Source organism: Schistocerca serialis, chromosome 3, assembly GCF_023864345.2.
Source record: "Schistocerca serialis cubense isolate TAMUIC-IGC-003099 chromosome 3, iqSchSeri2.2, whole genome shotgun sequence".
In the NCBI taxonomy this organism is placed as follows: domain Eukaryota; kingdom Metazoa; phylum Arthropoda; class Insecta; order Orthoptera; family Acrididae; genus Schistocerca; species Schistocerca serialis.
This window is the reverse complement of record NC_064640.1, coordinates 135,139,891-135,166,508: the sequence shown is the minus strand read 5'-3', so window position 1 is coordinate 135,166,508 and position 26,618 is coordinate 135,139,891. Positions and strand designations below refer to the sequence as shown.

At 44.3% G+C, this 26,618-nt stretch overlaps 1 protein-coding gene across 1 annotated transcript in view; it reads right to left on the bottom strand.

The window, feature by feature from the left end:
- LOC126470720 (nose resistant to fluoxetine protein 6-like) overlaps positions 1–26,618 on the bottom strand; it is a 167,866-nt gene that overhangs the window by 71,069 nt on the left and 70,179 nt on the right. Inside the window, exons 3-5 of the mRNA XM_050098724.1 lie at positions 13,775–13,938; positions 11,032–11,216; positions 523–638 (exon numbers count right to left, since the gene is read on the bottom strand). Of these exons, the coding sequence (XP_049954681.1) occupies positions 523–638; positions 11,032–11,216; positions 13,775–13,938 (465 nt within the window). The remainder of the gene's footprint in view (positions 1–522; positions 639–11,031; positions 11,217–13,774; positions 13,939–26,618) is intronic.

Here is a 26,618-nt window from a genome sequence, read left to right as displayed (position 1 = left end):
ACATTCACCATGTGAATTTTCACATTATATCAACTTTAAAAATTATTAAAAATTATGTCGACTGTAACACTATTTTCCGTATGTTTTCTTAAATTGCAAATGTTTCCTATATGTTTACCGTATTTTAAACGAAAATTTCCTGTTTTTCTTAAGACACCAAATAATTAATGACTACAAAGCGAGGCCAAAGCATGAAAGCTTGTAAGACCAAGCCGACATTAGAGTAATAAAAATCCAGAACGGGTAATGGGCAAATGTAAATAAACTGCTTGTATCATACTTGTGGATGATTGCTATATTCAACTTATAATCCTTATAGTTCCCATTACAGACACGTTTTCCGTAATGTCTGATTTCGACAAAACAACCAACCGATTATTTAACTGGTGAGGAACTACGCAGAAAAAAGGACACGCTATATGACGACAGGAAAGATCTGTGTGGTTTGCACTATTTACATGTTTGAGTTTGTTGTGTGACTGGGAAAGGAAAGCCTCAGGTGAGAAGCGCGAGTTTAGTTACCGGCAGGTGCGGGGGCGGATGCGGCCGCCTTGTCAGCCGGCGGGCGGCGCCAGCGCAGCACCAGGTCGTACACCGTGCCCGCCGCCATCAGCACCAACAGCACCGCAGCTACGCCCCTGCGGACACACCAAGGCACTGTCACAATACAATCACGCAAGCACTATTTGAAACACCTCCGTTTCCGTTTATACATGTCGCAAATAAAGAAACAAGCAAACATCGTCATTCTCAATGGAGAGCAATCTTCAGACGTAAAAGTAGCTTGGCGTGTTACAGGATCATTACTTTTCACAGTATATATAAATGACCTTGTAACCTCCCAACAGTAAAAATAGTTATATGTATAACATTCACATTCAGTGTAACCTCGCAACAGTTTATTATTCCGTAACCTCGCAATAATAACGTGACTAACTTCCCAATAAAAAAAATTGTGGCTCATATACGAGGGCTGTCCAGAAAGTAAGTTACGATCGGTCGCGAAATGGAAACGACTATGAAAATCCGATAAAGCTTTGCAAAGATGTGTTGGGCAGTGTCTCTAGTATGACTCTAGGTAGAATTATGTCGCTCTTTTCATTCATGAGCTCTTAGTGACCGCGTAAAGATGTTATAGAAAATAGTGTCTCCCGCCAAGTACGAGGGCCCGGTGAGAATTTTCCCCTGAAGCTATGCAACCAACATTACATTACTGTCGTGCGGTTTCTTTTTCAAGATAATTCTCAGCCTCTTTCTGCAGGGGCAATGAAGATGTTCCTGCATCGTTTCAATTGGAAATGTTTGGTTACCCACAAAACAGCCCGTAATTGTCTCCCACTGAGTTTCATCTCTGCTCAAACGAACCGCTGGCTATGAAGACAACATTTTGGCACAGACAACGAGCTTTAGGCCAGCGTAGAGAATTGGCGGAAAGCACTGGCGGCTGCCTTCTATGATGAGGGTATTCGAAAGTTGGTACAACGCTACGACGAATGTCTGAGTCAGAACGGCGACTACGTAGAGAAGTAGCTGAAAGGTGTAGCTAACTGTTACAAATGAAACATTTCTGATTTTCACTGTGATTTTCATTTCGCGATCAATCGCAACTTACTTTCTGGACAGCCCTCGTATAACCTTTCAATAATTAACTGTCCGCCCCCGGTAGCTGAGTGGTCAGCGCGACGGACTGTCAATCCTAATGGCCTGGGTTCGATTCCCGGCGGGGTCGGAGATTTTCTCCGCTCAGGGACTGGGTGTTGTGTTGTTCTAATCATCATCATTTCATCCCCTTCGACGCGCAAGTCGCCGCAGTGGCGTCAAATGGAAAGACTTGCACCAGGCGAGCGGTCTACCCATCGGGAGGCCCTCGTCACACGTCATTATTATTATTATAATCGACTGACTGCGAATCTAAACTGGTAAATTTGGACGTCAGCAGTGCTGCATCATGGCCCTGAAAGTTCATTCTGAATAAATTGAAAATTCTTACCTCAGTGAAGCCGCCGGATAACGCGTATATATCTGCTCCTATAAGAAATTTTTCTGGCACAGCCCAGTGCAATGCTGGCCACTAGACTTGTCATGTATAGAAAGAAACAACTGATTTTTCTTTACGACAATTGGGATGATTATGGATTGGAGAAATTAGCAAATTCTTTAAATTCAGATGAATGATTGTCAAAAAGTTAATTATATAAAAAAGGATTATTATTAAAATATTTTTTGAAATATTTACATAGGACTTGATATAACAACAGCACAAATTTAGTTTAACAAACTACATATGCGGACGGCTGTTTTTACCTTATACTACATCGCTCAGGCACCGCCATCGCTCCCCACGACCGGCCCAGCCAACTCCATACACCAGACTGCTAGCTACTACTTACTCCTACTGCAACTGACACTGCTCTTACTGCAGCCAACACTGCTCTCTGGTCTGAGATTCTCTTATAGCTTACATATCGCAGGCAGCGCGTGAGTAATCCATCGAAATTACATCTACTCGAGTGCGCTAGCAATAAATTCCTGTCATGGACCTCTTGCAACCTAGAGAATTTCTAGAAAATTGTAGCGAAATGCAGGAAGACCTACTGAAGATTGATGCGTGGTGCAATTGATCCTCAATATAAACAAATGTAACGTATTCCCCATAAATAAGCAGAATACCCATTATTACGTGATTACACGATTGAAGAAGTATCAAAGGAATCAGTCATACCCATAAAATATGCGGGAGTATGCGTACGGAGCGATTTAAACTGAAGCATCCATATAAAACTAATCAAAGGTAAGCAGATGCCAAACTGAGATTCATTGGTTGGTGGGTTGATTTGCGGAAGGGGACCAAACAGCGAGTTCATGGGTCCCATCGGATTAGGAAAGGATGGGGAAGGAAATCAGCCGTGCCCTTTCAAAGGAACCATCCCGGCATTTGCCTGAATTGATTTAGGGAAATCACGGAGAACCTATCTCAGGATGGCCGAACGCGGGTTTGAACCGTCGTCCTCTCGCATGCGAGTCGAGTGTGCTAACCACTGCACTACCTCGTTTGATGAGATTCATTGTAAGAATCCTCGGGAAATGCGGTCCACCCACAAAGGAAGTAGCTTACAAAACCCTCGTTCGACCAACACTTGAATATTGCCCATCAGTGGGGGAGCCGCACCAGATAGGATCCACAGAGGAAGTAGAGAAAATCCAGAGAAAAGTAGCGCGTTTAGCAAGAGCGAAAGCGTCACGGAGATGACCAGCCAACTCCATTTAAACTTCCGAGATCGTGCGTTCGTATAAAAATCTACCAATATATTGCTTTCTCCTACGTCCATGGTGGACAAAAATGTGGAAATAGTAAAAACACAACACATTACCATGACTAATACGATGTAGGGAGCCCGTTGGCATTCAAAACAGTTTCCAGTCGCGGAATCAATAAATACAGTCCCTGTTCGGTTTTCAAGGGAATCTTATTCTATTCTTCCTGTTAACTAATGACAACTTCAGGTAAAACTTGTGGATAGCAATCACGGATAGCGATCGCGCACCCTTCTCTCCAAAGGAGACCACAGAGGCTCAATAATATTGAGATACTGTGACTATAATAGCCGGAGTAGATGCAACAATGCATCCTCGTGCACACAAAACCAGTCCTGGACGATGCGAGTTGTGTGAACAGATATCTTGTCATCTTGGAACACAGCATCACCGTAGGGCAACAAATATTGTACCATGTGAGGGATCTGATCAGCCAAAATGGGCACATAATCCTTGGCAGTAATGAGACCTTGCAGAGTAACCATGGGTCGTATGGAAGACCACGATATGGCTGCTCAAATTAGCACCGAACCCCAGCATTGTTTCACTCTTGGGACGTAAACTCGGCCGGAAGTTGGAAACAGTATGAAATAACACTCATCCAATCAAATTACTTTCTTTCTTTGTCCCACGTTCCCGGTCTTATGGACTTGGCACCACGATTTCCTGTCATGGGAATTTGCATCAGTGCCGTGTCGTTTTGGAATGCCAGCTTGCCCCGCAGTTCCATGCTTATGGACCGCCCTTCGTGTTGTTATGGTGGTGACAGAGTTCGCGAGTGTGACATTCATTTCTGTAGTGACTTTTACAGCTGTCGTCCTCTTATTTTTCGTCACAATCCTCATCAATGAGCATCTGTCCCGGCCACGCAACACACACCTTCGTCTCCGTTGTGACTTAGCGGAAAGTATTTTTTCACATTCCCTGTACGCGGTATAAATCTTCGATATGGTGCCTCTTGCAACACCAAACACTTTGGCTACCTTTGTTACAGAAGCACTCAGCTTAGCATCACCGGCAATTTGTCAACGTTCGGATTCATTTATCTTAGGCGTAACGCACTCACAACTACACAGAAGACTGTCAGAACGACGGCTCACATTTACTAAATATTGAGAACTTTGGACAAGTGCCGTTCGTGGTCAAATACAACAACACTACCTGCCGGTTTGGGTAGCATCTGCATTTATGTTCAGTGCATTCATTTCTCGTGGTGATTCCATATTTTTGTACACCCCCTGTACATCTTGTGAAAAGACCAGGAAGGTAAAATTGGGGTGAGTAGAGCTCACTCGGAGGCTTACCAATAATAACTTTTCCCGCGAACCATTCGCGGCTGAAACGGCTGGAATAAGAAAAGGGAGAAGTAACAGTGGTACGCAAAGTACCCATCGCCACACTCCAGAACATGGGTTTCAGAGGACAGATGTTGACGCAGAAATGAAACTCTGAGTATACATCGTGACAAACTGTTACTAAGTAACATTATAGAACTTAACCTTTTGCGAAAGTAACTTTGTGACTTTTACTGCCACAGAAGAGGAGATTGGCCCTTCCCTGCATGTGGCAACGAACCGTGTAAACACGTCGGAAGTTCCTGTATTCAAATTGCGTGGTGCCACCAGCGTAGCTAATTATTTACAGCTTTTAGCAACCCTACAACAGCTTGTCACCTAGCAAGAACAGAGATATGGCTGCTTATGTTTCCAGAGCGTGAAGTTCAATACATTTTCCATCCTTTTGTTTGATATGGGAGAACACATAGTCTTGAACTGCAAAGGCGACATGTCGATTGTTCTCATCAGATGAAAACAGTTACATTTAATACTAATGTTATTTACATAAAAAGCCTAAAGATACCACAGAACAAACTAATTAAACATCTAAAGAAGACTGCTGGTACTAATTACAATCTCGGGTCTTTTACAAATGGTGTAGTTACCTACGAGGGAATTCTAGCGGAAAAGTTATAGTAATATCTAGCGAACTCGACAAAAGTCAATATCAAGTTTGGAAGGTAGGAGACGAGGTACTGGCAGAAGTAAGGCTGTGAGAACGGAGCGTGAGTCGTGCTTGGGTAGCTCAGTTGGGCCGGCACGGTAGCTCAGCATGTTCGGTCAGAGAGCCGGTTGGCCTCTGTGATAAAAAACTGAGTGGAACGATCAAGCACCGAACTTGAACAGGATGTCTTGCGACGTCCGCAACGACCAAAAATAACGAACAAAATGTAAAAAAAAGTCAGTATCAAGTTGGCAAACAAGCTCAGTTTTTACCGTGAGGGGGTAGGGTATGATTTTATTAGTGGAATCATTCTGGAATTCCCAGCAAGCTTTTTGTAGGCATAAAGAAAAACTAAATTAGGATGACTGAACTGAGATTTGAACCCTGTACAATCAGAATACAAGACCTGTGTCTGACTCACTGCGCCACCCTGGCTTTTATATCTGGCGTGTATCGATCTACTCTTTTCTGTTCAAAATGGTTCAAATGGCTCTGAGCACTATGGGACTTAACATCTGAGGTCATCTGTCCCCTAGAACTTAAAACTACTTAAACCTAACTAACCTAAGGACATCACACACATCCATGCCCGAGGCAGGATTCGAACCTGCGACTGTAGCGGTCGCGCGGTTCCAGACTGAAGCGCCTAGAACCGCTTTTTTTTTCATTTTGTTCGTTGTTGATTGATGTGTTTGGTCGTTGCGGACGTCACGTGACATCCGGTCAAGTTCGTTTTGTTGGGCCTTCCACTCAGTTTTTTTATTACAGAGGCCAACCAGCTCTCTGACTGAACACACTGAGCTACCGTGCAACCGCTCGGCCACTCCAGCCGGCACTCTTTTCTGTCCAAGTCTTTGCGTATGGTGGTACTTTTTCATGGCTGTCGGATTTCGTTAAGTTAAATTCCTTATCATGTTACGGAATAAATGTTATGTACTTTTTTACAAAATTAAATTTAAAACAAAGTGTTAGTAAAGGCTACTCTTACGTTAGATATGTGTGCAGAACACTGTCGGTGCCGTATGTAAGGTATTAAGAGCTAATTATATAACAAGTTTTCAACTATTTTACAGCTAATTCTAAAATGAGGTTTTCATTTCCGTCGGTCATTATTTAATAAAATATATCAAGATTTGGAAGTATGGAATTGAATTACATTTTGAATTTGTTTTAATTTAATAAAACGCTTTTTGAAGTGAAAGGAAGATTACGATTCAACAGCCAAGCGACAACGAGGTCATTAGAGAGAGCGCAAACTCGAATTGGGGAAAGATTAGGATATTTTTAAATCGAACTAAAAAGTATAAAATAATTTCTCCTAGTTTCATACAGATTCTTAACCCTATTAGATAGTCCTGGAAATGATTAACTGTCAAATTTTTATATATATGACAATATTTGTAAAATTTATAACATAAAATGTGGGGCACATGCAAGACATAATTGAGACATGATTAGTTCACCTCCTAGCTATTATCTACTACATGCACCCCACGTTTTTCGTTATAAATCTTACAAATATTGTCATAACGAATAAAAATTCACAATACCAAATTTTTTGGACTATGTGTATGGAATTAGGGATCTGTAAAGAGCTAAGAGATATTTTTTAAAATTTTAGTCCAATTGAAAAAACATGTTCTATTATAAATTTACTTTTATTTAAATAATTATTCTTCGGTTTTTAGTCTTTTGTGTGAAATTTCTCAATAGATTTTAAACATTTTGATGCGATCGTATTTTTTATTGAAGTAAATATATACACATTTTACCGACAGCTTCACCCACGTAAGCGTAGGTCACATATAATGCACACATCTCCTCCTTCCCCTCTCTGGTCCATCTACTTTTCTCCCATTTCTCTGCTCAGCCACGCCTGTCTAGTCACATATCGCCTGGAACACTTCCCAATACTGCTCACTCAACATGCTGGTCCTGCAGGGCCATCTAGAAGTCAGGCATTACCAACCCTTTTTTCACCCCCACTCCCACCCCACCCCCACCGAATAGTCCGACAAGAAAGTGCCTCATTATTACATTGCCATCCAGTTCTCAGCTATGATTAAAATTTCTAGCTGATCGTGAAGTTAGTTTAAATTTGTACCGAACAGACAGAAGGACTTTTCAAAGGAATCCTCCAACATTCGCCTTAAGGAGTTCAGGGAAACGACAGAAAACCAGAATCTGGATGGCAGGGCAGGGATTTTAACCACCGTCCCCCCAAATATGCTGCCAACTAATTCGACGAGAAAGTGGAATAAACACTAGGAATTTCATAAATATAAGAAAGGTTATCATTTGAATTTCGAAATGGTGTCCTTTGTATCGGGCGTAATTGATTTTTACCCAGTGACCATTGTTGCAGCTTCCTTGATTCGATGGCAGAGGCAGGTGCACCGTAAGTTTTGTGTCCAACACTGGACACAACCGTGGCACCAGGTCGTCTTTACAGACGAGTCTCAGTTCTGTGTGCAGTGACAAGATGTACGAATGTGTGGGTGCTTCGAGGAGAACGAACGTCGCCAGATTTCATCCATCACCATTATATGGGACCGGTACCTGGTATGACGGTATGTGGTGCCATTGGGTACCCAATAGTTTCATCTCTGTTTCCGTAGCTCGACAGCAGCAACATGCATTTCTGACGTGTTCAGGCAGATGGCTGTGACCTATCTACAGCGCGTCTCTGACATTATCTTCCAACAAGATAACGCAAGACTGCATGTTGGTCGTGCTGTCCTAACGCACCTTAATGCAGACAGTGTTCTATTGTTGCACTGTCAGCACTTTCTCAAGATATCTCACACACTGAAAATATCTGTTCGTGGGTTGCTACAACTCATCTGCCACAACGACTAACTAACTCAGCCATAGAGAGAAGCAGCGCAGAATGACATACCCATATCTATCTTCCATGCTCAGCTCGACTCGATGCCCAGCCTTGTTAGAGCTTTGTTGCTACCAGAGATGGCAGCTCTGTGTTAAATTTCGCACCTAGAATATTCTCAAAATCGCCTACAAAGTTAGTCATGTTTCGTTCCTATTATACTGTACACACAAAATAAGTAAAACTTTTTCCTGGTGTCGTAATTTTAATGGTCAGCAGTGTGTCGTTTATGAATACCATATCAGCGTCACGGATTGACATGGTCAAATGTTTCCATTACTAGGTCGCTGCTTGGCGAAGATATGAAAGGTTGTCAGCAGGTCACGCAATTTTCAATCAAAACTTTAGTTTAACATCGTTCAGTGAGAAGCTCTGCTTGTTGTTGCACGTCATGGCACGCAAGTGGGCTGGAGGGTGCTATATAGCAAACATACTGAGCGTGAATAGCAGAAGACGCTAAAATAAGGTGTTTTGAAAGAACGATCTGAAACTAAGCAGTTAACTGAAAATTTCCTGCACTTGAAGCTGCGCCTAAAGAGTCAGAAATGATGATGATGATTTTGGTTTGTGGGGCACTCAACGGCTTGTTTATCAGTGCCCGTACAAATTCCAAATCTTTGCACTGTCCAGTCTCGCCATTTTTCTGAATGATGATGAAATGATGAGGACAACACAAACTCCCAGTCCCCGGGCGGAAAAAATCCCCACCTTGCCCAGGAATCGAACCTAGGGCCCCGTGATCCCGAGACAGCCACGTTAACCACTAGACCACGAGTTGTAAACAAAGGATCAGTAATGCCATTCTGCTTAAGAAAATGTAATTGAAATATCATAGTCACGCACTTAAAGCTAGAAGATATACAAAAGCTTTTCTTAATGCGATAATTTCAGTGATGTGCTACCTGTTTCCATCCCAAGGTCGCTGGCGCACGCCTATGCAGTAGCTCTCGACTCGAAGGCAAGTCAGTTCGAATCCTCTGAGGTGGATGAAATTTTCACTGTCAACATTTGTCCGGCAAAGGAAGGTGAGGTGGTGGCGTGAAATTCTTGACCACAAGATTTGGCGCCAGTATCCTTGATTAAATTTCAAACATTTTCACAGTGTCTCCTGAAGTGAGTGCATCTGACACTGTTGATGGAGATTGAACAGTAATATCCCCAGACGGCCTTCTTGGTGCTATTCGAAAGGAGCCAAGGACCAGGAGGTTATAATTAAAGTGCAGCTACTCACAGATGTCCAGTGTGGGCTGTAATTATCGTATGGCAGCGAAACTTGGCAGATTTTCTAATACCTTAACTAATTTACCCTGGAAAAAAATAGTTCCGATTTTGGCTACCAGATGCAAATCTGGTGTTGAGAACCCAAGAAAGACGTATAGAAATGATTCCATATGCAATGGATTAGAAACGGGACGTGGACGGAGAATGTCAAACAAGTGAGAAAGGCATAATGTTGATTTTATTATTAAACACTGCTTACACAATTTGTTCAATATGAGCACTGGAGAGGGCGACGAGATGCTATACAGCGCCAGATTTGCACCTGGTGGCCAAAATAGGAACTTTTTTCTCTTCTGTGTGAAACGGTTCCTCATTAATGCATTAGCATCTCTACCGAATAATTACAGCCCACACTGGACCGCCGTAAGTAGCTGCACTTTAGTTATAACCACCCGATATGTACCGGCACTGTGTTTCAATGTCTCTCTTTCTCTTTTCGTCAAAAAACACAAATATGACACCACACGCCCAATACAGTCAGCTGCATTCAGTGGATACACTTAAGACACATGTCATACTTCGTCGCAAGAAGCCACAATGTGTGGCACAAGCATGTGGCACAAGAAAACCTTTTCCAAAGGATTGTTCGATGAATCGCTCGGGATGGCCCAGATAACAATGCCATACCATTCTTCTCTCAGCGAAGGTGTTTATTCAAAGCGTAGACCTGAGCCTTCCGTATGTGTTGTAGGAAAAGCGCCTGTACTATAGCCATAAGCCAAATATCCCTAGATGACGACGTAGTACCGAAAGTAGCAGTAAGCAATTTGTTCCCGAGTAAGGTATGACGGCGTACCTATGAGCTCGATATTTAAAGTGGTTTCACGTATTTGCGATCTGCTGAACTCTTACTCGCGTGCTGAATGGTATGGCACTTAAACTTAGATTCATATTCCGTAAGAGAGCATTGAATCAACTCTGGGAGCAGGGAAGCTGCTTAAGTGATGAAACTTCCTGGCAGATTAAAACTGTGTGCCGGACCGAGACTCGAACTCGGGACCTTTGCCTTTCGCGGGCAAGTGCTCTGCCAACTGAGCTACCCAAGCACGACTCACGACCCGTCCTCACGGCTATAATTCTGCCAGTCCTTCGTCTCCCACCTTCCAAACTTCCCAGAAGTTCCTCTGGCGAAAGGCAAAGGTCCCGAGTTCGGGTCTCGGTCCGGCACACAGTTTTAATCTGCCAGGAAGTTTCATATCAGTGCACACTCCGCTGCAGAGTGAAACTCTCATTCTGGAAACATCTCCCAGGCTGTGGCTAAGCGATGTCTCCGCAAAATCCTTTCTTACAGGATTGCTAGTTCTTCAAGGTTCGCAGAAGAACTTCTGCGAAGTTTGGGAGTTAGGAGACGAGGCAGAATTAAAGCTGTGAGGACGGGTCGTGAGTCGTACTTGGGTAGCTCAGTTGGTGGAGCACTTGCCCGCGAAAGGCAAAGGTCCCGATTTCGAGTCTCGGTCCGGCACACAGTTTTAATCTGCCATGAAGTTTCATATCAGCGCACACTCCGTTGCAGAGCGAAAATCTCATTCTGCTTAAGTGATGCTTACCAAATGATGTGCAGCCTGGGGTCGGCGAGCACGCGATAGCCGCCGGGCACGGGGCGCACGCGCACCACGCTCAGCTCGCGGCCCGTGCCAGCCGCCCCCGCCGCCCCCGACGCCTCCAGCAGCCGCGACAGCTGCTGAGGTCCGCAGGACGCCGGCATGCAGACGCCCAGCAGCACGGTGCGAGTCTGCGCACGCCACACTCGCCTCAGACACGGTACCACACAGCACCATTACACTCAGGCTACCCACTGTCATTTAGTTAACAAAATACGAGCTTACCGTGTATCGGACCGCATTTGATACTGGATTCTCGACTTTCTACGAGACAGAACCCAATAATCTACTCTTAATGAGATAAATAAAGAGATGTAGCGGTAAATTCCTGGGTGCTCAATGGTAGTGTTATACGATTATTACTGGTTACAATATACCGAGTGATCAAAAAGTCAGAATAAATTTGAAAACTGAATAAATCACGGAATAATGTAGATAGAGAGGTACAAATTGATACACATGCTTGGAATGACATGGGGTTTTATGAGAACCAAAAAAATACAAAAGTTCAAAAAATGTCAGACAGATGGCGCTTCATCTGATCAGAATAGCAATAATTAGCATAACAAAGTAAGACAAAGCAAAGATGATGTTCTTTACAGGAAATGCTCAATATGTCCACCATCATTCCTCAACAATAGCTGTAGTCGAGGAATAATGTTGTGAACAGCACTGTAAAGCATGTCCGGAGTTATGGTGAGGCGTTGGCGTCGGATGTTGGCTTTCAGCATCCCTAGAGATGTCGGTCGATCACGATACACTTGCGACTTCAGGTAACCACGAAGCCAATAATCGCACGGACTGAGGTCTGGGGACCTGGGAGGTCAAGCATGACGAAAGCACACGATCATCACCAAACGACGCGCGCAATAGATCTTTCACACGTCTAGCAATATGGGGTGAAGCGCCATCCTGCATAAACATCGTACGTTCCAGCAGGTGTTTATCAGCCAGGCTGAGGATGATGCGATTCTGTAACATATCGGCGTACCTCTCACCCGTCACGGTAGCAGTTACAAAACCAGAATCACGCATTTCCTCGAAGAAAAAAGGCCCGATAACGGTAGATGTGGTAAATCCAACCCGTACCGTGGCTTTCTCGTCGTGCAATGGAGTTTCCGTGACAGTTCTAGGATTTTCCGTAGCCCAAATTCTGCAGTTGTGGGCGTTGACAGACCCTCGGAGCGTGAAATGAGCTTTGTTGGTCCACAACACGTTACTCAACCAATCATCACTTTCCGCCATCTTTTGAAACGCCCACACCGCAAATGCCCTCCGCTTCACTAAATCGCCAGGTAACAGTTCATGACGCCGTTGGATTTTGTACGGATAACATCGGAGGGTACGCCTAAGTGGCAACCAAACAGTAGTGTATGGAATGCCGGTGCGACGTGCGACTGCACTAGCGCTGACTTCCCCGTGCATAGACCATAGACGAACCCGCTACAGTCTCCATTTCTTCCTGAATTGTCTCAGCAGCATTACGCCTTGTGCTAGGTCGGCCACTACTGTGTCTATCGTCTAAACAACCCGTGGCTTCGAACTTCGAAATCATTCTCGCCACAGCTGCATTTGTCAACGCAAAAAATGGTTCAAATGGCTCTGAGCACTATGGGACTTAACATCTGAGGTCATCAGTCCCCTAGAACTTACAACTACTTAAACTAAGGGCATCACACACATCCCAGCTCGAGGCAGGATTCGAACCTGCGGCCTTAGCAGTCGCACGGTTCCGGACTGAGGCGCCTAAAACCGCTCGGTCACCGCGGCCGGCATTCCGTGATTTATTAAGTTTTCAAATTTATACTTACTTTTTGATCACCCGGTACATAGCCTGACAAAAAGACTGAAGCACCCAAAAGACATGATTGAATGTCGTTGTAACTTGGTGCACGTACATGCCATCGTCGGATATGTAAACAATTAGAGTTGCAATTCTATGTGCCAGTTTGAACCACAGTGTGTAAGTGTTGCTCGTGGTTAGTGTTGTTACCATGCCTGGTAGGGTTTATAAGAGACGTGGACAGGGTCAGATGTTGACTGATCACTGTGAATGAGACGGAGATGTCGTGTACTCATGTGAGACAGCGTTATCAGCATCTGACAATCTGAAATGAGCCTCATTCTGGGTCTCCATTTAGCCGGCTGCTCGAATCGGGCAGTATCAGGATTTGTGGGACATTCCGATGTGACGTTGACCTAGTGTTTTCTGCATGCAAACTTGACGGCAGGCATACTTATCGTTAAGGTTCCGGCCGACCTCGTCCGCCCTCCAGAAGCGGGTGGAGCAAGCACACCGTACCCAATCACATCTGCGTCTTGCATACGGCTGGAGTGCATTCTTTGGCCTAAATGCCCATTGCCCTTCTACTCAAGGCGCGTGTAATTTGTCTCGTGCGCCGTTCATCGCCAAGAGTGCGTCGACGGACAAAAAGAACGTTTCAGTGCCAGCAGAAAACATGTGCGTATAGCTGAAGACCGTAACGGAAGGAAAACTCAAGAGGAGGCCTTTATCCAGCTCTGAACGAGAAAGGGCTCATGATGACTTCGGTGAGAGGAGGGAGAGCTTAATACGAACACACAAAATTGACGACTGAAAGGTAGCGTACGTTGTGGTAGGTATGGAGCTGGAAGTGCTCAGAGTAGTAAATGACATAAGGAGCGGTCGCGTGACTGAAAAGTCGCTTACCTGCGGCGTCAGCGCGGGGGAGAGACGTAGACGGAGGCGCGCCACGTAGAAGGTGACTGGCCACGGCGCGCTGGCTGCGGTCTCGTCGCACAGCGTCTGCGAGCCCAGCCACAGGTCATTGCCGAATAGGAACTGCGACGAGTAGCGACCGCTCGCGTCCACCACTGCAAAACACGCGGTCACCGTCAGCACGTCCCGAGGCTCATAGGCTGCTCCTCTCATTAAACACTGACATTTTTCCTAGCGTGGCGTTCCGTGCCTCAACGGACAATTTGTTTCTCCACCAATACAGCCACCACCCCACCCCACCACCACCACCGCCACCAGTCAGCCCAGAAGCAAAATGCTCTTCATATGAAACTTCCTGGCAGATTAAAACTGTGTGTCGGACCGAGACTCGAACTCGGGACCTTTGCCTTTCGCGGGCAAGTGCTCTACCAACTGAGCTACCCAAGCACGACTCACGCCCCGTCCTCACAGCTTTACTTCTGCCAGTACCTCGTCTCCTACCTTCCAAATATCATCGCACACTCCGCTGCAGAGTGAAAATCTCATTCTGGAAACATCCCCCAGGCTGTGGCTAAGACATGTCTCCGCAATATCCTTTCTTTCAGGAGTGCTAGTTGTGCAAGGTTCGCAGGAGAGCTTCTGTAAAGTTTGGAAGGTAGGAGACGAGGTACTGGCAGAAGTAAAACTATGAGGACGGGGCGCGAGTCGTGCTTGGGTAGCTCAGTTGGCAGAGCACTTGCCCGCGAAAGGCAAAGGTCCTGAGTCCGAGTCTCGGTCCGGCACACAGTTTTAATCTGCCAGGAAGTTTCATATCAGCGCACACTCCGCTGCAGAGTGAAAATTTCATTCTAAAATGCTCTTCGGTCTGAACACACTATCTTCGAGTGCATTTCCCATCAGTGAAAGTAAGAGCTTGCAATAAGAGCTAGAGTAGATAGGGAGACACTGGTGGCCAGTAGCTACGATGACGTTTCCATTAATAGGGCCTTCAAACGAAGCGAAGAAGAACGAGGATCCAGAATGACCCGTCACTCTGCAGCGGAGTGTGTGCTGCTTTGAAACTTCCTGTGCCGGCCCGAGACTCGAATGGAACCTTTGGCTTTTGCGGGCAAGTGCTCATTCTCACTTTGTTCCTAATCCCGCATACAGTTTTCATCTGCCACGAAGTTTCAGAATGATTCAAATGGTTCAAATGGCTCTAAGCACCATGGAACTTAACATCGGAGGTCATCAGTCCCCTAGACTTAGAACTACTTAAACCTAACTAACCTAAGGGCATCACACACATCCATGCCCGAGACAGGATTCGAACCTGCGACCGTAGCAGCAGCGCGGTTCCAGACTGAAGTGGCTAGAACCGCTCGGGCACAACGGTTGGCTTCAGAATGAGACTCCTGTGTATTATCTAAGGTAAACCTTGCGTCTAGCGTAACCGACTGCATAGGCAGAGTCTTTCGGAAGAATGGTCTAAGGACTACGTTTTTCGGCCAACACACGATATAAAAAAGCATCTTCCGACTTACGACGGTGGTGCCTGACCTCCTTCACATTGCAAGAGTATATGAAGTGACGCATAAATGTGGCAAAGTATACAGGGCATTAAAAATAATGTCTCAATATTTTGGGAGATGCTAGTACGGACTAAAACAAGAACAAAATGTCCAGCGAACATCGGCTCCAAAATGCATACTTTTCTTTAACACTCTGTTTATCGCAGAAACTGGTGGGACAGATTAAGAACACGTTAAAGAGCACGAACGCTACAGACGTTTAAGACGAAAGGTAAAATCAGTGATAATGGAGCACTAAGAATAAATAATCTGACAGCCACATTACACATTGTAAGAACATACAGGTGCTAGTCAAGGAATGTAATATTTATAGAAGGAAAGTCCATGAAGTAGTCGAAATACAATTTCAGTAGTGTTGGTCGTTACAGGTTTTATTCTTTGTGGCTATCTGCTATCGTGGAAGTGAACATCCAGCCACGGCGAGCGAGGAACGTCAACAACTACAAGGAGACAACCGAGGCGGCACAACTACAATAATATTTTGAATTGCTCCTCTCTGTCAGTATCTGCTTTCAATATTTACCCAATGACGACAGTCGACTAATAGTAGCAGAAACATTTTCCCCAGTAACTACAATTATTCGAAAAGGGGCAGGAAAACAGTCTTTTATAAGTTTTCAGCCATCCAAGGACACCAGTGGGACATTGAAGAGTATACAGGGAGGGGTTCGAAACGTCGAGCAGTGAAGAAATTTGAAGAGCAATATGACGCGGCCTAGCGACTCGGAAGATTATATCATCAATGTCAACGGCTATGGTCCCGGCGGAGGTTCGAGTTCTACCTCGGGCATGGGTGTGTGTGTTTGTCCTTAGGATAATTTAGGTTAAGTAGTGTGTAAGCTTAGGGACTGATGGCCTTAGCAGTTAAGTCCCATAAGACACACATTTGAACATCAATGGCGACGAAGGCTTGCAGACTTACATAATTTGTTTCTCCGCCATTCTACCTTGGAAAGGCTCTTTTCTGGGGAAATATTTGAGCGGAGCGAAATCGAGACTGCCTAGAAATTGCGCAATGGATTTTTTTGAGAATTTTCACGGCCAAACGAAGTCTGGGAAACGGACAAATGGGGTATCATATTGACCAGTGTGAATTATAGTTTTGCAAAGAATGATTTAATTGCTCGAAGATAATCAGGGAATTAATAAATACTTAATCAGTGATTTGAGCGAAAATTTTTGTTCGAATTTTCACAGCCAAAAGAAGAGTGGGAAATGGACAAATGGGAAATCAGATTAACCAGCCTATTGTGTAGTTTTGCAAAAAAAGGTTCAATTGCTTAAAAGTGATCAGGACAAGCAAGAAAAATTTAATTAGTTGTTTGACGGATAGTTTTTATCCTAATTCTCATAGCCAAACCAAGAATGGAAATGGACAAATGGGGAATTCAACTGACCAGTAAGAGGCCTAACTTTGAAAAAAAGAATTAATTGCTTTGAAGCAATCTTGGAAATTAAGAGAAACTTAGAGATTTAAAGGAAAAATTGAAATATTTCGCGGACAGCATTTGGTAACTATGTAAATGGAATGTCACCTCTTTAAGGCCCGGCTACTTTGCGCATAAAAAGATACATTGATGTAGAAATTGCGTTACCAATGATACGCCCTTTTGAACGTCAGATCATTTGTGCCGTTTCCGCATTACCACAACGACTGCACTGTTTTCCGCGTCCTCCCGACACGCTTTGTATACTCCACCCTCCCCCCCACTGCTAGTGCTGCCACCTGCCGTCTGTGAGTGGTTATTTCACACTGATTTTGAACATTGGCAGTGGTCACATTAATGTGAGTGAACCGTGTACGAGAGGGGCTCAACAAGTAAGTTGCACGTTATTATGGCAGGCCAAGTAACTTTTATTGAATGCTGCACAACGCTTTAAACCGAGATAGATACATGACGTTACTTTTCAGCATAATCAGCAAGTCTCTGTAAACAACGGTCGGAACTCTCTACCAATGATTCAGTTCCTCGATGATAGAATTTCTCACGGAGCCATTCAAATGGTTCAAATGGCTCTGAGCACTATGGGACTTAACCGCTGAGGTCATCAGTCCCCTAGAACTCAGAACTACTTAAACCTAACTAACCTAAGGACATCACACACATCCATGCCCGAGGCAGGATTCGAACCTGCGACAGAGCGGGCGCGCGGTTCCAGACTGAAGCGCCTGGAACCGCTCGGCCACTCCGGCCGGCGGAGAACAGCTGTGTGAACGCCCTCATCTCTTTCTCTCCGGATCTATTTTGAGCTTGTCGAAAAGATGAAAATCGCATGGCGCAACATGTGGACTGTGTAAAGGATCAGCATCGCCAATCTCTGTGCCGCCTTGGTTTAATTGTTGACACCATTTCACGACGGCTGGAAGCGGTTTATCTTTGGGCCATATGACAATGCGTCAATGTTGTGTTATGGTCTTGGCGTGGGACGAGATGTGCAACTTACTTTCTGAAGTACCTACGTATGTTTATGTGATCTCCGACACAGTTTAGTCCGCACAACGTTGCCATAGCGTAAAGTTTTATCGTGTTTCTGGAAGAGCCGTTAACTTGTTAAAAAGATAGTATTTACCATTTTCTGTTTGTTTCTTCTATTTTACCTTATGAATTAATATTTTTATGTATATTTGCGCGACAGGTCTTAATATGTTTAGCGCCGAAAAGTACAGAAAAATGTATACTTTATTTTAGGCAGAGTTTGACAGCGGCGAAAGAGTCTTTTGCACGGTTACCGTAGACCTTGGGGCCATCAAAGTGAAAATCTGGCAGGTCGCAAGCTGTGATTTTATCAAGTTTTCACAAATAAGGTAAAGAATTGTTACAGATGCATCTCTCGGACACATGTACAGATACCTAGTAAATGTCCCAGGTCTCTAGAAAACACAGACAACATAAAAAAACAGAGAAAACAATACATAGCGACGTTTAGAAGAAATGCTCACGGGTTGTACACGTCAGATGCCTCTACTGAGCGATATACAGTTGTTTCATACAGCTCGCTTGTTACTGACGCTGTATTCGTATTAAATGTTACTTACACGGCGCATTACGACGCATATCCTGTAATACTGTTGGAAAGAAGAGACCGCAGAAGGAGTGATGAGAAGTCTGTGTCGTCGGGCGGGAGAACAAGGAGAGAGCACCCAGAAGAAAAAGTGCCGGAGAATCGGAAACCGCAACAAGGAAGCAGCGTGACGGGTAGCCAGGCGTCGCATCGTTGTTCTCGGTGCCTGTCTTTCCCTGAGATCTGTCTTCATGTATCACTCCTCCGTGGCCGAGAGATGTCGGTAGTATTAGCAGGCTGCACTCGCATTCGGGAGGAAGGCGATTCAGACATATAGGGTGGTTCAAAGATCGTGATCGGGCCAAGCATCTCACGAAATAAGCGTCAAATGAAAAAACTACAAAGAGCTAAACTTCTCTAGCTTGAAGGTGGAAACCAGCTGGCGCTATGGTTGGCCCGCTAGATGGCGCTGCCATAGGTCAAACGGATATCAACTGCGTTTTTTAAAAATAGGAACCCCCATTTTTATTACATATTTGTGTAGTGCGTAAAGAAATATGAATGTTTTAGATGGACCACTTTTTTCGCTTTGTGATAGATGGCACTGTAATAGTCACAAACGTATAAGTACGTGGTATCACGTAACATTCCGCCAGTGCGGACGGTATTTGCTTCGTGATACATTACCCGTGTTAAAATGAACCGTTTACCAATTGCGGAAAAGGTCACTATCAATGGACCACCCTCTATATTCGTTGATTCTTTTGAGAAAAGGACATGGACGCTTTCCCATCCGAATCTGAGCTCTTACTGTTAAGTTGTCACCCTATAGCTTAGTACCTCGAAATTGTTGTTATAAATCAGAGTGCATCAACTTCCTGTTACATCTAAGTGTAGCGTTAGATGCACATATGCAAGGAATTAGCGGCAAGCTGACAACCACATTACCGTACAACTTCGCTGAGTATGCAGCAGAATATGAAGACACATGCAGGATGTCCCAGGAAGAATGGCAATATTCAGGGATATAACAGAACGATCGCTCGAATCAAAAAAGTCTAGTAAACATGGCCTCTAAAACGCATGTCTTAAGAGTTATGATGACCACATCTTCATATACATCTACATCGATACTCTGCAAATCTCATTTAAGTGCCTTGCAGAGGGTTCATCGAACCACCTTCACAATTCTCTATTATTCCAATCTCGTATAGCGCGCGGAAAGAATGAACACCTATATCTTTCCGTACGAGCTCTGATCTCCCTTATTTTATCGTATCGATCGTTCCTCCCTATGTTGGTCGGTGTCAACAAAATATTTTCGCATTCGGAGGAGAAAGTTGGTGATTGGAATTTCGTGAGAAGATTACGTCGCAACGAAAAACGCCTTTCTTTTAATGACTTCCAGCCCAAATCCTGTATCTGTGACACTCTCTCCCATATTTCGCTATAATACAAAACGTGCTGCCTTTCTTTGAACTTTTTCGATGTACTCCGTCAGTCCTATCTGGTAAGGATACCACACCGCGCAGCAGTATTCTAAAAGAGGACGGACAAGCGTAGTGTAGGTATTCTCCTTAGTAGGTCTGTTACATTTTCTAAGTGTCCTGCCAATAAAACGCAGTCTTCGGTTAGCCTTCCCCACAACATTTTTACAACTGTGAAACAATTCTCTTCTACTGCAAACTCTTTGATATTCATATTTTCAAAGGTGGTAGTACCGAACAAAATAAAAAAAGTATCCGGTGAACATGAGCTAAGATTGCATATCTTAAGGGCATTGGACACTTGTTATCATCGCTACTGTGAAACTCATCTCTTCTAATGAACAAGTGTTCATAGCTCTTAAGGTATGCACTTTAGAGTCCATATATTACCAGAAAATTTTTTCTTGTTTCGATCCATACTATCTCCTCTCAAAATGCAATGAGCTTGAGGTAGAAGAGAATTGTTTCACATTGTCGGAAATGAAGGAGTCCTCATAGCTCTCAGGATACGCATTTTAAAGCCGATGTGTATGAGACTTTGTTACTTCGAACGATCATTCCTGACGTATATCTGAATATTGACCATTCCTTCTGGGACACCCTGTATAAGAGAAAGTAAAATGGTTGACACTGTAAATTAAGGAGGCCCGCCCATAAACTACAACGTTTTTACACGCGTTTGTTTAAACATGTGGTGGAGAGTGGAAGAATAAATGAAAGGATTCACTCTTGAGACACTACGCATTTACAGATATTTGTACTCTGTTCCAGAAACGGGAGAAGCTTCCAGAATTACCGAAGACTCAAAATCTTCTAACGAGGGAAGTATCGAAACTAGAACGGTTAAAACCGAATAAAGATGTGTTTCGAAAACACAGAGATGAGTCTTTTCTGTCACCCACCGAAGTAATTTATGTGCTACACTCTGTATTTACGTACAATCAATGTTTGAAAGTATACGAATCTAAGGGTTACAAACGCGCAAATTACTGAATAAACATTCCAATGTAGAAGAGAGCTATAATCACCAGTTTCAGAAGAATCATAAATGAGGTATTATTTGTCAAAAAGCTAAACACTGGCTTGAAACAAGCACAACCAGACCAAAATTTAGTCACCCCGAGGAGACATCATACAAATACCGTCTAAAACCGCCTATTGTCCTCATAACGGCGTAGCTCAGCGAGAAAGACAGTTCACAAGTTTCTTCAGCTAGCCCATATCCAGGGGAAACCACTCATTGATATAAATTCTAGACTTATACTCACTATTCCAAATAGGACCAGACAGGATTAAGATCAGATGATGTAACGGGTCAGTTGAAGTGCGATATGATGCCTGAGTCTTTGTCAGAGTAGGAACGCACAGATGAAGGATATTGTCATCTTGGAAGACTGCAGTTCCCACAGTACACCAATCACGAAGATGCAGAAGAAAGGGTATACTTGGTAAATGTTGAAGTAAACATCCTAGTACGTATTCACGGTAATTTTGGTTGAGTGAACAAAAGCAATGGTACCAAAAATATACCCCAAACATCACAGAACCACCTCCGGCCTGAACTACACCCGTCACACACTGCGAGTTAAATGCTTCATTGGACCGGTGCATCACTCGATACCTTGCACTAGATAAAATTGAAAAAAAAATCTCGATTCGTCGAACCACGCTAAACGCCTCTATCAACTACTGTCCAGTTTCTCTGTTGTTTGGCCCACTGAAAACGTGCAGCTAATGTGTTGCAGTGAACAATGGCCCTTTGAAAGGTACACGACTTCTAATATCCACTGGATGTAGCTCTCTTCATAAAGTTTGCACTGGAAGTGGTTTAGGTGAACAGCTTTCACTGACAGCAACAGTTTATGTCGGGCTAGAAACCGACTGTCACTGAAAAGGCGCGAGATTGATCTCCTATCACTGTCTTTTTTTACGACCATTGTTTATACGCCGTGAGGGGTCGACAGGAGTGATCTATAGTTACCGTGTTGAAACAAAGTTAAGATGAGAGCTATGTGCTGCTGAAATGGCCATGATTACCATTGTCTTCAGATACTGTCAATCCAGCTTTGAAATTTCGGAAACCACTTTTTACAGTATTTCCTCCAAAAAGCGAACACGTTATAAAATCCCGACCTGAATTTGGGAAGTAAGTAATATGGAATTCAGGGGCAAAGTGGAGAAAATAGGAAAGTGAAAACTACTTCCGTTATGAACGACGACCGCAGAAATCCAGATGGCATCTCAAACCTACGTAAAAACTCTCATTATCCGTCGAGACAAGCATACACCTTATTCTGAAATGAACTTTCATTGTCTCTGAGGCAAGGTAAGGCCTTATCAGACTGCTCCAAAACAGAACTATTCGCAATGTTTTTGAATCACATGGTTAAAAAATGGTTCAAATGGCTCTGAGCACTATGGGACTTAACATCTGAGGTCATCATTAGAACTACTTATACCTAACTAACCTAAGGACATCACACACATCCATGGCCGATGCAGGATTCGAACATGCGACCGTAGCGGTCGCTCGGTTCCAGACTGATGCGCCTAGAACCGTTCGGCCACACCGGCCGGCCCACATGGTTACAGCCATCCGCTGCATGTAAGGCCGGTTTCAGTTTTTTCACAGGCCGCTTCGAGTTTCTTCCCAGAAGCGACTTATCATTTGGTGCCCCCTCCCTCCCCACTCTTTCCTCGGTTTTCATTACTAAATTGCTGCTCATGTGGAACGAAGTGTTTCGGCAGTGCAATGGGTGTGTGCAGAATGGCATTGCAGGACAACCCTGCATCCTCCTCGGCTTTAGCGCAGCAGTGTAACACATCGTACACTATCAGCGGTGACAGTCCGTCGCCGTTTATTACGGCATGGCTTACGTGTGCGTAGTCCTCTTCTCCGTCTACCTTTGACGAACGTGCAGAAACATGGTATACGGCAATGGTGTGGAACGACCTCACTGGGGACAGGAATGGCACCAGATAGTGTTTTCGGACGAATCCAGGTTCTGTTTGTTTGAAAATGTTGACCGCATTTTGGTTCGCCACAGACCGGGGGACTGGCATCACAGTGACTGCATTCGCATAAGACATACAGCGCCAACTCAAGGCGTTACAAAGTGGGGTGCTATTGGAGCAACCACAAATCACAGTTGGTGCATGTCCAGGGCATTATGACCAGTGTGACCTATATGAATGACATTCTACGATCCGTATACATACATTTTCTGCAGAACACCCTAGATTCCATTTTTCAGGAAGACAATGCACGACCACACGTTGCTGCACGGACACGTGTCACAGGATGTCAGCGTTTTGCCCTGGACCACCAGATTACCAGACTTGTCGCCAATCGCAAATGTGTGGTATATGGTGAAACAATGGATGCAGCTCTGTGAGCCAATTCCAACCACTACAGATGAATGCAGCAGGGATGGCTATACCACAGGACGCCATTCTCGCCTTATACCCGGCGATGCCATCACGCATGGGACAAGTTACCAGGGCTCATGGTGGACACGCTGTCCGCTTGGCAACAGGACACGTGCTGAACCGAGGTGACTGAAATGCTAAGCATTATTGCAGAACATACTAATGTACATGCCCTGTGAATATGAACGTCCTTTTTCTATTCGTTCAAGGTGTTCTGTTTTTTTGAACATGAGTGTAATTGTGATCAGACTTGTATAGAAATCTTACAGTTGTGGCGCCTCTGACGCCCCTGTCAACTTGTCGCCCAACGGGCCGGGTTGCGTCGCCTTGGCCTTGAACCGGCCCTGCCTGTAAGTAGTGTCTAGAGCGTGAAGCTGGTGACGAGTGTAACGTATTGTTCAAATGGTTCAAATGGCTCTGAGCACTATGGGACTTAACATATGAGGTCATCAGTCCCCTAGAACTTAGACCTACTTAAACCTAACTAACCTAAGAACATCACACACATCCATGCCCGAAGCAGGATTTGAACCTTCGACCTGCGACTGAAGCGCCTAGAACCGCTCGGCTACCACGGCCGGCTGGTTCCGCAACAGTGGAAACGAATGCTGGTTAGAATGGATGCAGTGGTCTACAGGCTAACATCACTGACGTGCGTCCGTTGCAGGTTCCTAGAGAACTTCAGGGCTCAACTGTTATGACCTTTCACAACTCGCTTGTATTATGCGTACACGAAGCCTTGAAAACCGTAGATGAATGTACACCTTCATATAGTCCCGAAATGCGTTCAACTTTTTCCAGACTTAACTAATAACCAAATACGACCATACATATGCAGATTATCAACACAGACACGCGACAAGTCGCTGAAATTTTGACTAATACAGCGCAGTATCCATTACTAGAGGGCGCATGTTCAAAATGAAACGACAGGTAACGTCGAATGAGCGCCAAGGAATCATAATAGCTCCTCTGATGTTCCTGATATACGTAAACGAGTTATGAGATGGGCTCAGCAGTACTACTAGATTATTCACTATGATGTTGTTGCCCACATGAATTATCATCGTTAGACGATCGCAAGGAAATTCTTTAAGAATATGACACAATTTCCATTTAGTGTTGTAAATGGCTGCTCTCTTTCATTACGGAGATATTCAAGACAATGCGCGTAACTACGAGAAAGAACCAACTACTCTTCGATAACAGGCTTAGCTCTAAGTTTCTGGAGCCGATCACATCGTTTAAGTTTTTAGGTGTCATATTAAGAAATGAATATGTGAAATAAATATTAGGGGAGACGACTGAAAGACATATTTGTTGGAAGGATTATGGGAAGGTCGAGAGCGTTCAAACGGAAATATTTCGCAAGAGTCTAGTACGAACAATTATATTGTAATGCTCCCTCGTTTATAATCTATTGTAGTGGATACGGCGAACGACAGCTATATTACCTACTTCGTATATTTCGTGTACAGATCATTACAACATTACAAGAGAGATTAGGGCGCATAACTAAGCAGTCATTTTTCCCTCGCTCCATACGTTAATGGATTCATCTACCTCTACATCTACAAAGATACTCAGCAAGCCATCGTACGGTGCGTGGCTGAGGGTACACTGAACCACCACTAGTCATTTCCTTTCCTGTTTCTCTCGCAAATATAACGAGGAAAAAAAGAATGTCAATATGCCTCCGTATGAGCCTTAAATTCTCGAATCTTATTTTTGTGTTCCTTACGCACAATTTACGTTGGTGACAGTAGAATGGTTCGGCAGTCACCTTCAAATGCCGGTTCTCTAAATTTTCCCAATAGTATTTCTTGAAAAGATCGTCGGTAAAGCAGATGCCAGATTGAGATTCATTGGAAGAGTCCTAAGGAAATGCAATCCGAAAACAAAGGAAGTAGGTTACAGTACACTTGTTCGCCCACTGCTTGAATATTGCTCACCAGTGTGGGATCCGTACCAGATAGGGTTGACAGAAGAGATACAGAAGATCCAACGGAGAGCAGCGCGCTTCGTTACAGGATCATTTGGTAATCGCGAAAGCGTTACGGAGATGATAGATAAACTCCAGTGGAAGACTTTGTAGCAGAGACCCACAGTAGCTCGGTACAGGCTTTTGTTGAAGTTTCGAGAACATACCTTCACCGAGGAGTCAAGCGGTATATTGCTCTCTCCTAGTATATCTCGCGAAGAGACCATGAGGATAAAATCAGAGAGATTAGAGCCCACTCAGAGGCATACCGACAATCTTTCTTTACACGAACAATACGAGACTGGAATAGATGGGAGAACCGATGGAGGTAATCAAAGTACCCTCCGCCACACACCGCCAGGTGGCTTGCGGAGTATGGATGTAGATGTAGAGCGCCGCCTCCACTCCAGGGATTCCTATTTGAGTTTCGGAAGCATCTCTGTAACACTTATGTGTTGTTCGAACCTACCAGTAACAAACCTAGTAGCCCCCCTCTGAAATGCTTTGATGTCTTCCTTCAATCCGACCAGGTACGGATCCCAAATACTCGAGCAGTATTCAAGAATAGGTCGCACTAGGGTCCTATATGCGGCCTCCTTTACAGGTGAACCACTCTTTCCTAAAATTCTCCCAATAAACCGAAGTCGACCATTGGCCTTCCCCACCATAGTTTTCACATGGTCGTTCCATTTCATATCGCTTTGCGATGTCATGCCTAGATACTTAAACGCCTTTCTGTATCAAGCAGGACACTAGTAATACTGTATCCAGGATTGTTCTTCCTACTCATCTGCATTAAGTTACATTTTTTCACATTAGTGCTAGCTGCCAATCATCACACCAACTGGAAATTTTGCCTAAGTCGTCTTGAATCTTGTCACTCAACTTCGGCACATTGCCGTGCACCAAAGCATCATCAGCAAGCAACCTGTCCTCCAAATCATTTACGTATGTAGAGAACAACAGTTGTCCTATCACACTTTCCTGGGGCACTCCTGACGATACCCCTGCCTCTGATGGACTCTCGCCATCGAGGACAACGTACTGGGTTTTATTACTTAAGATGTCGTCGAGCCACTGACAGTCTGTGAACTTATGCCATATGCTCGTAAATCGTTAACAGGTTGCAATGGGGCAATAGAATGCTTCCTTGGTATCCTTAGGGCCATTAATACTTGCAGAACGCACTCTTGAGCTGTCTGATTTCGAATCCACTCTCAGAGATCACGTTCACCTCTACAAGATACCGGGTGATGAAAAAGTCAGTATAAATTTGAAAACTTAATAAACCACGGAATAATGTAGATAGAGAGGTAAAAATTGACAGACATGCTTGGAATGACATGGGGTTTTATTAGAACAAA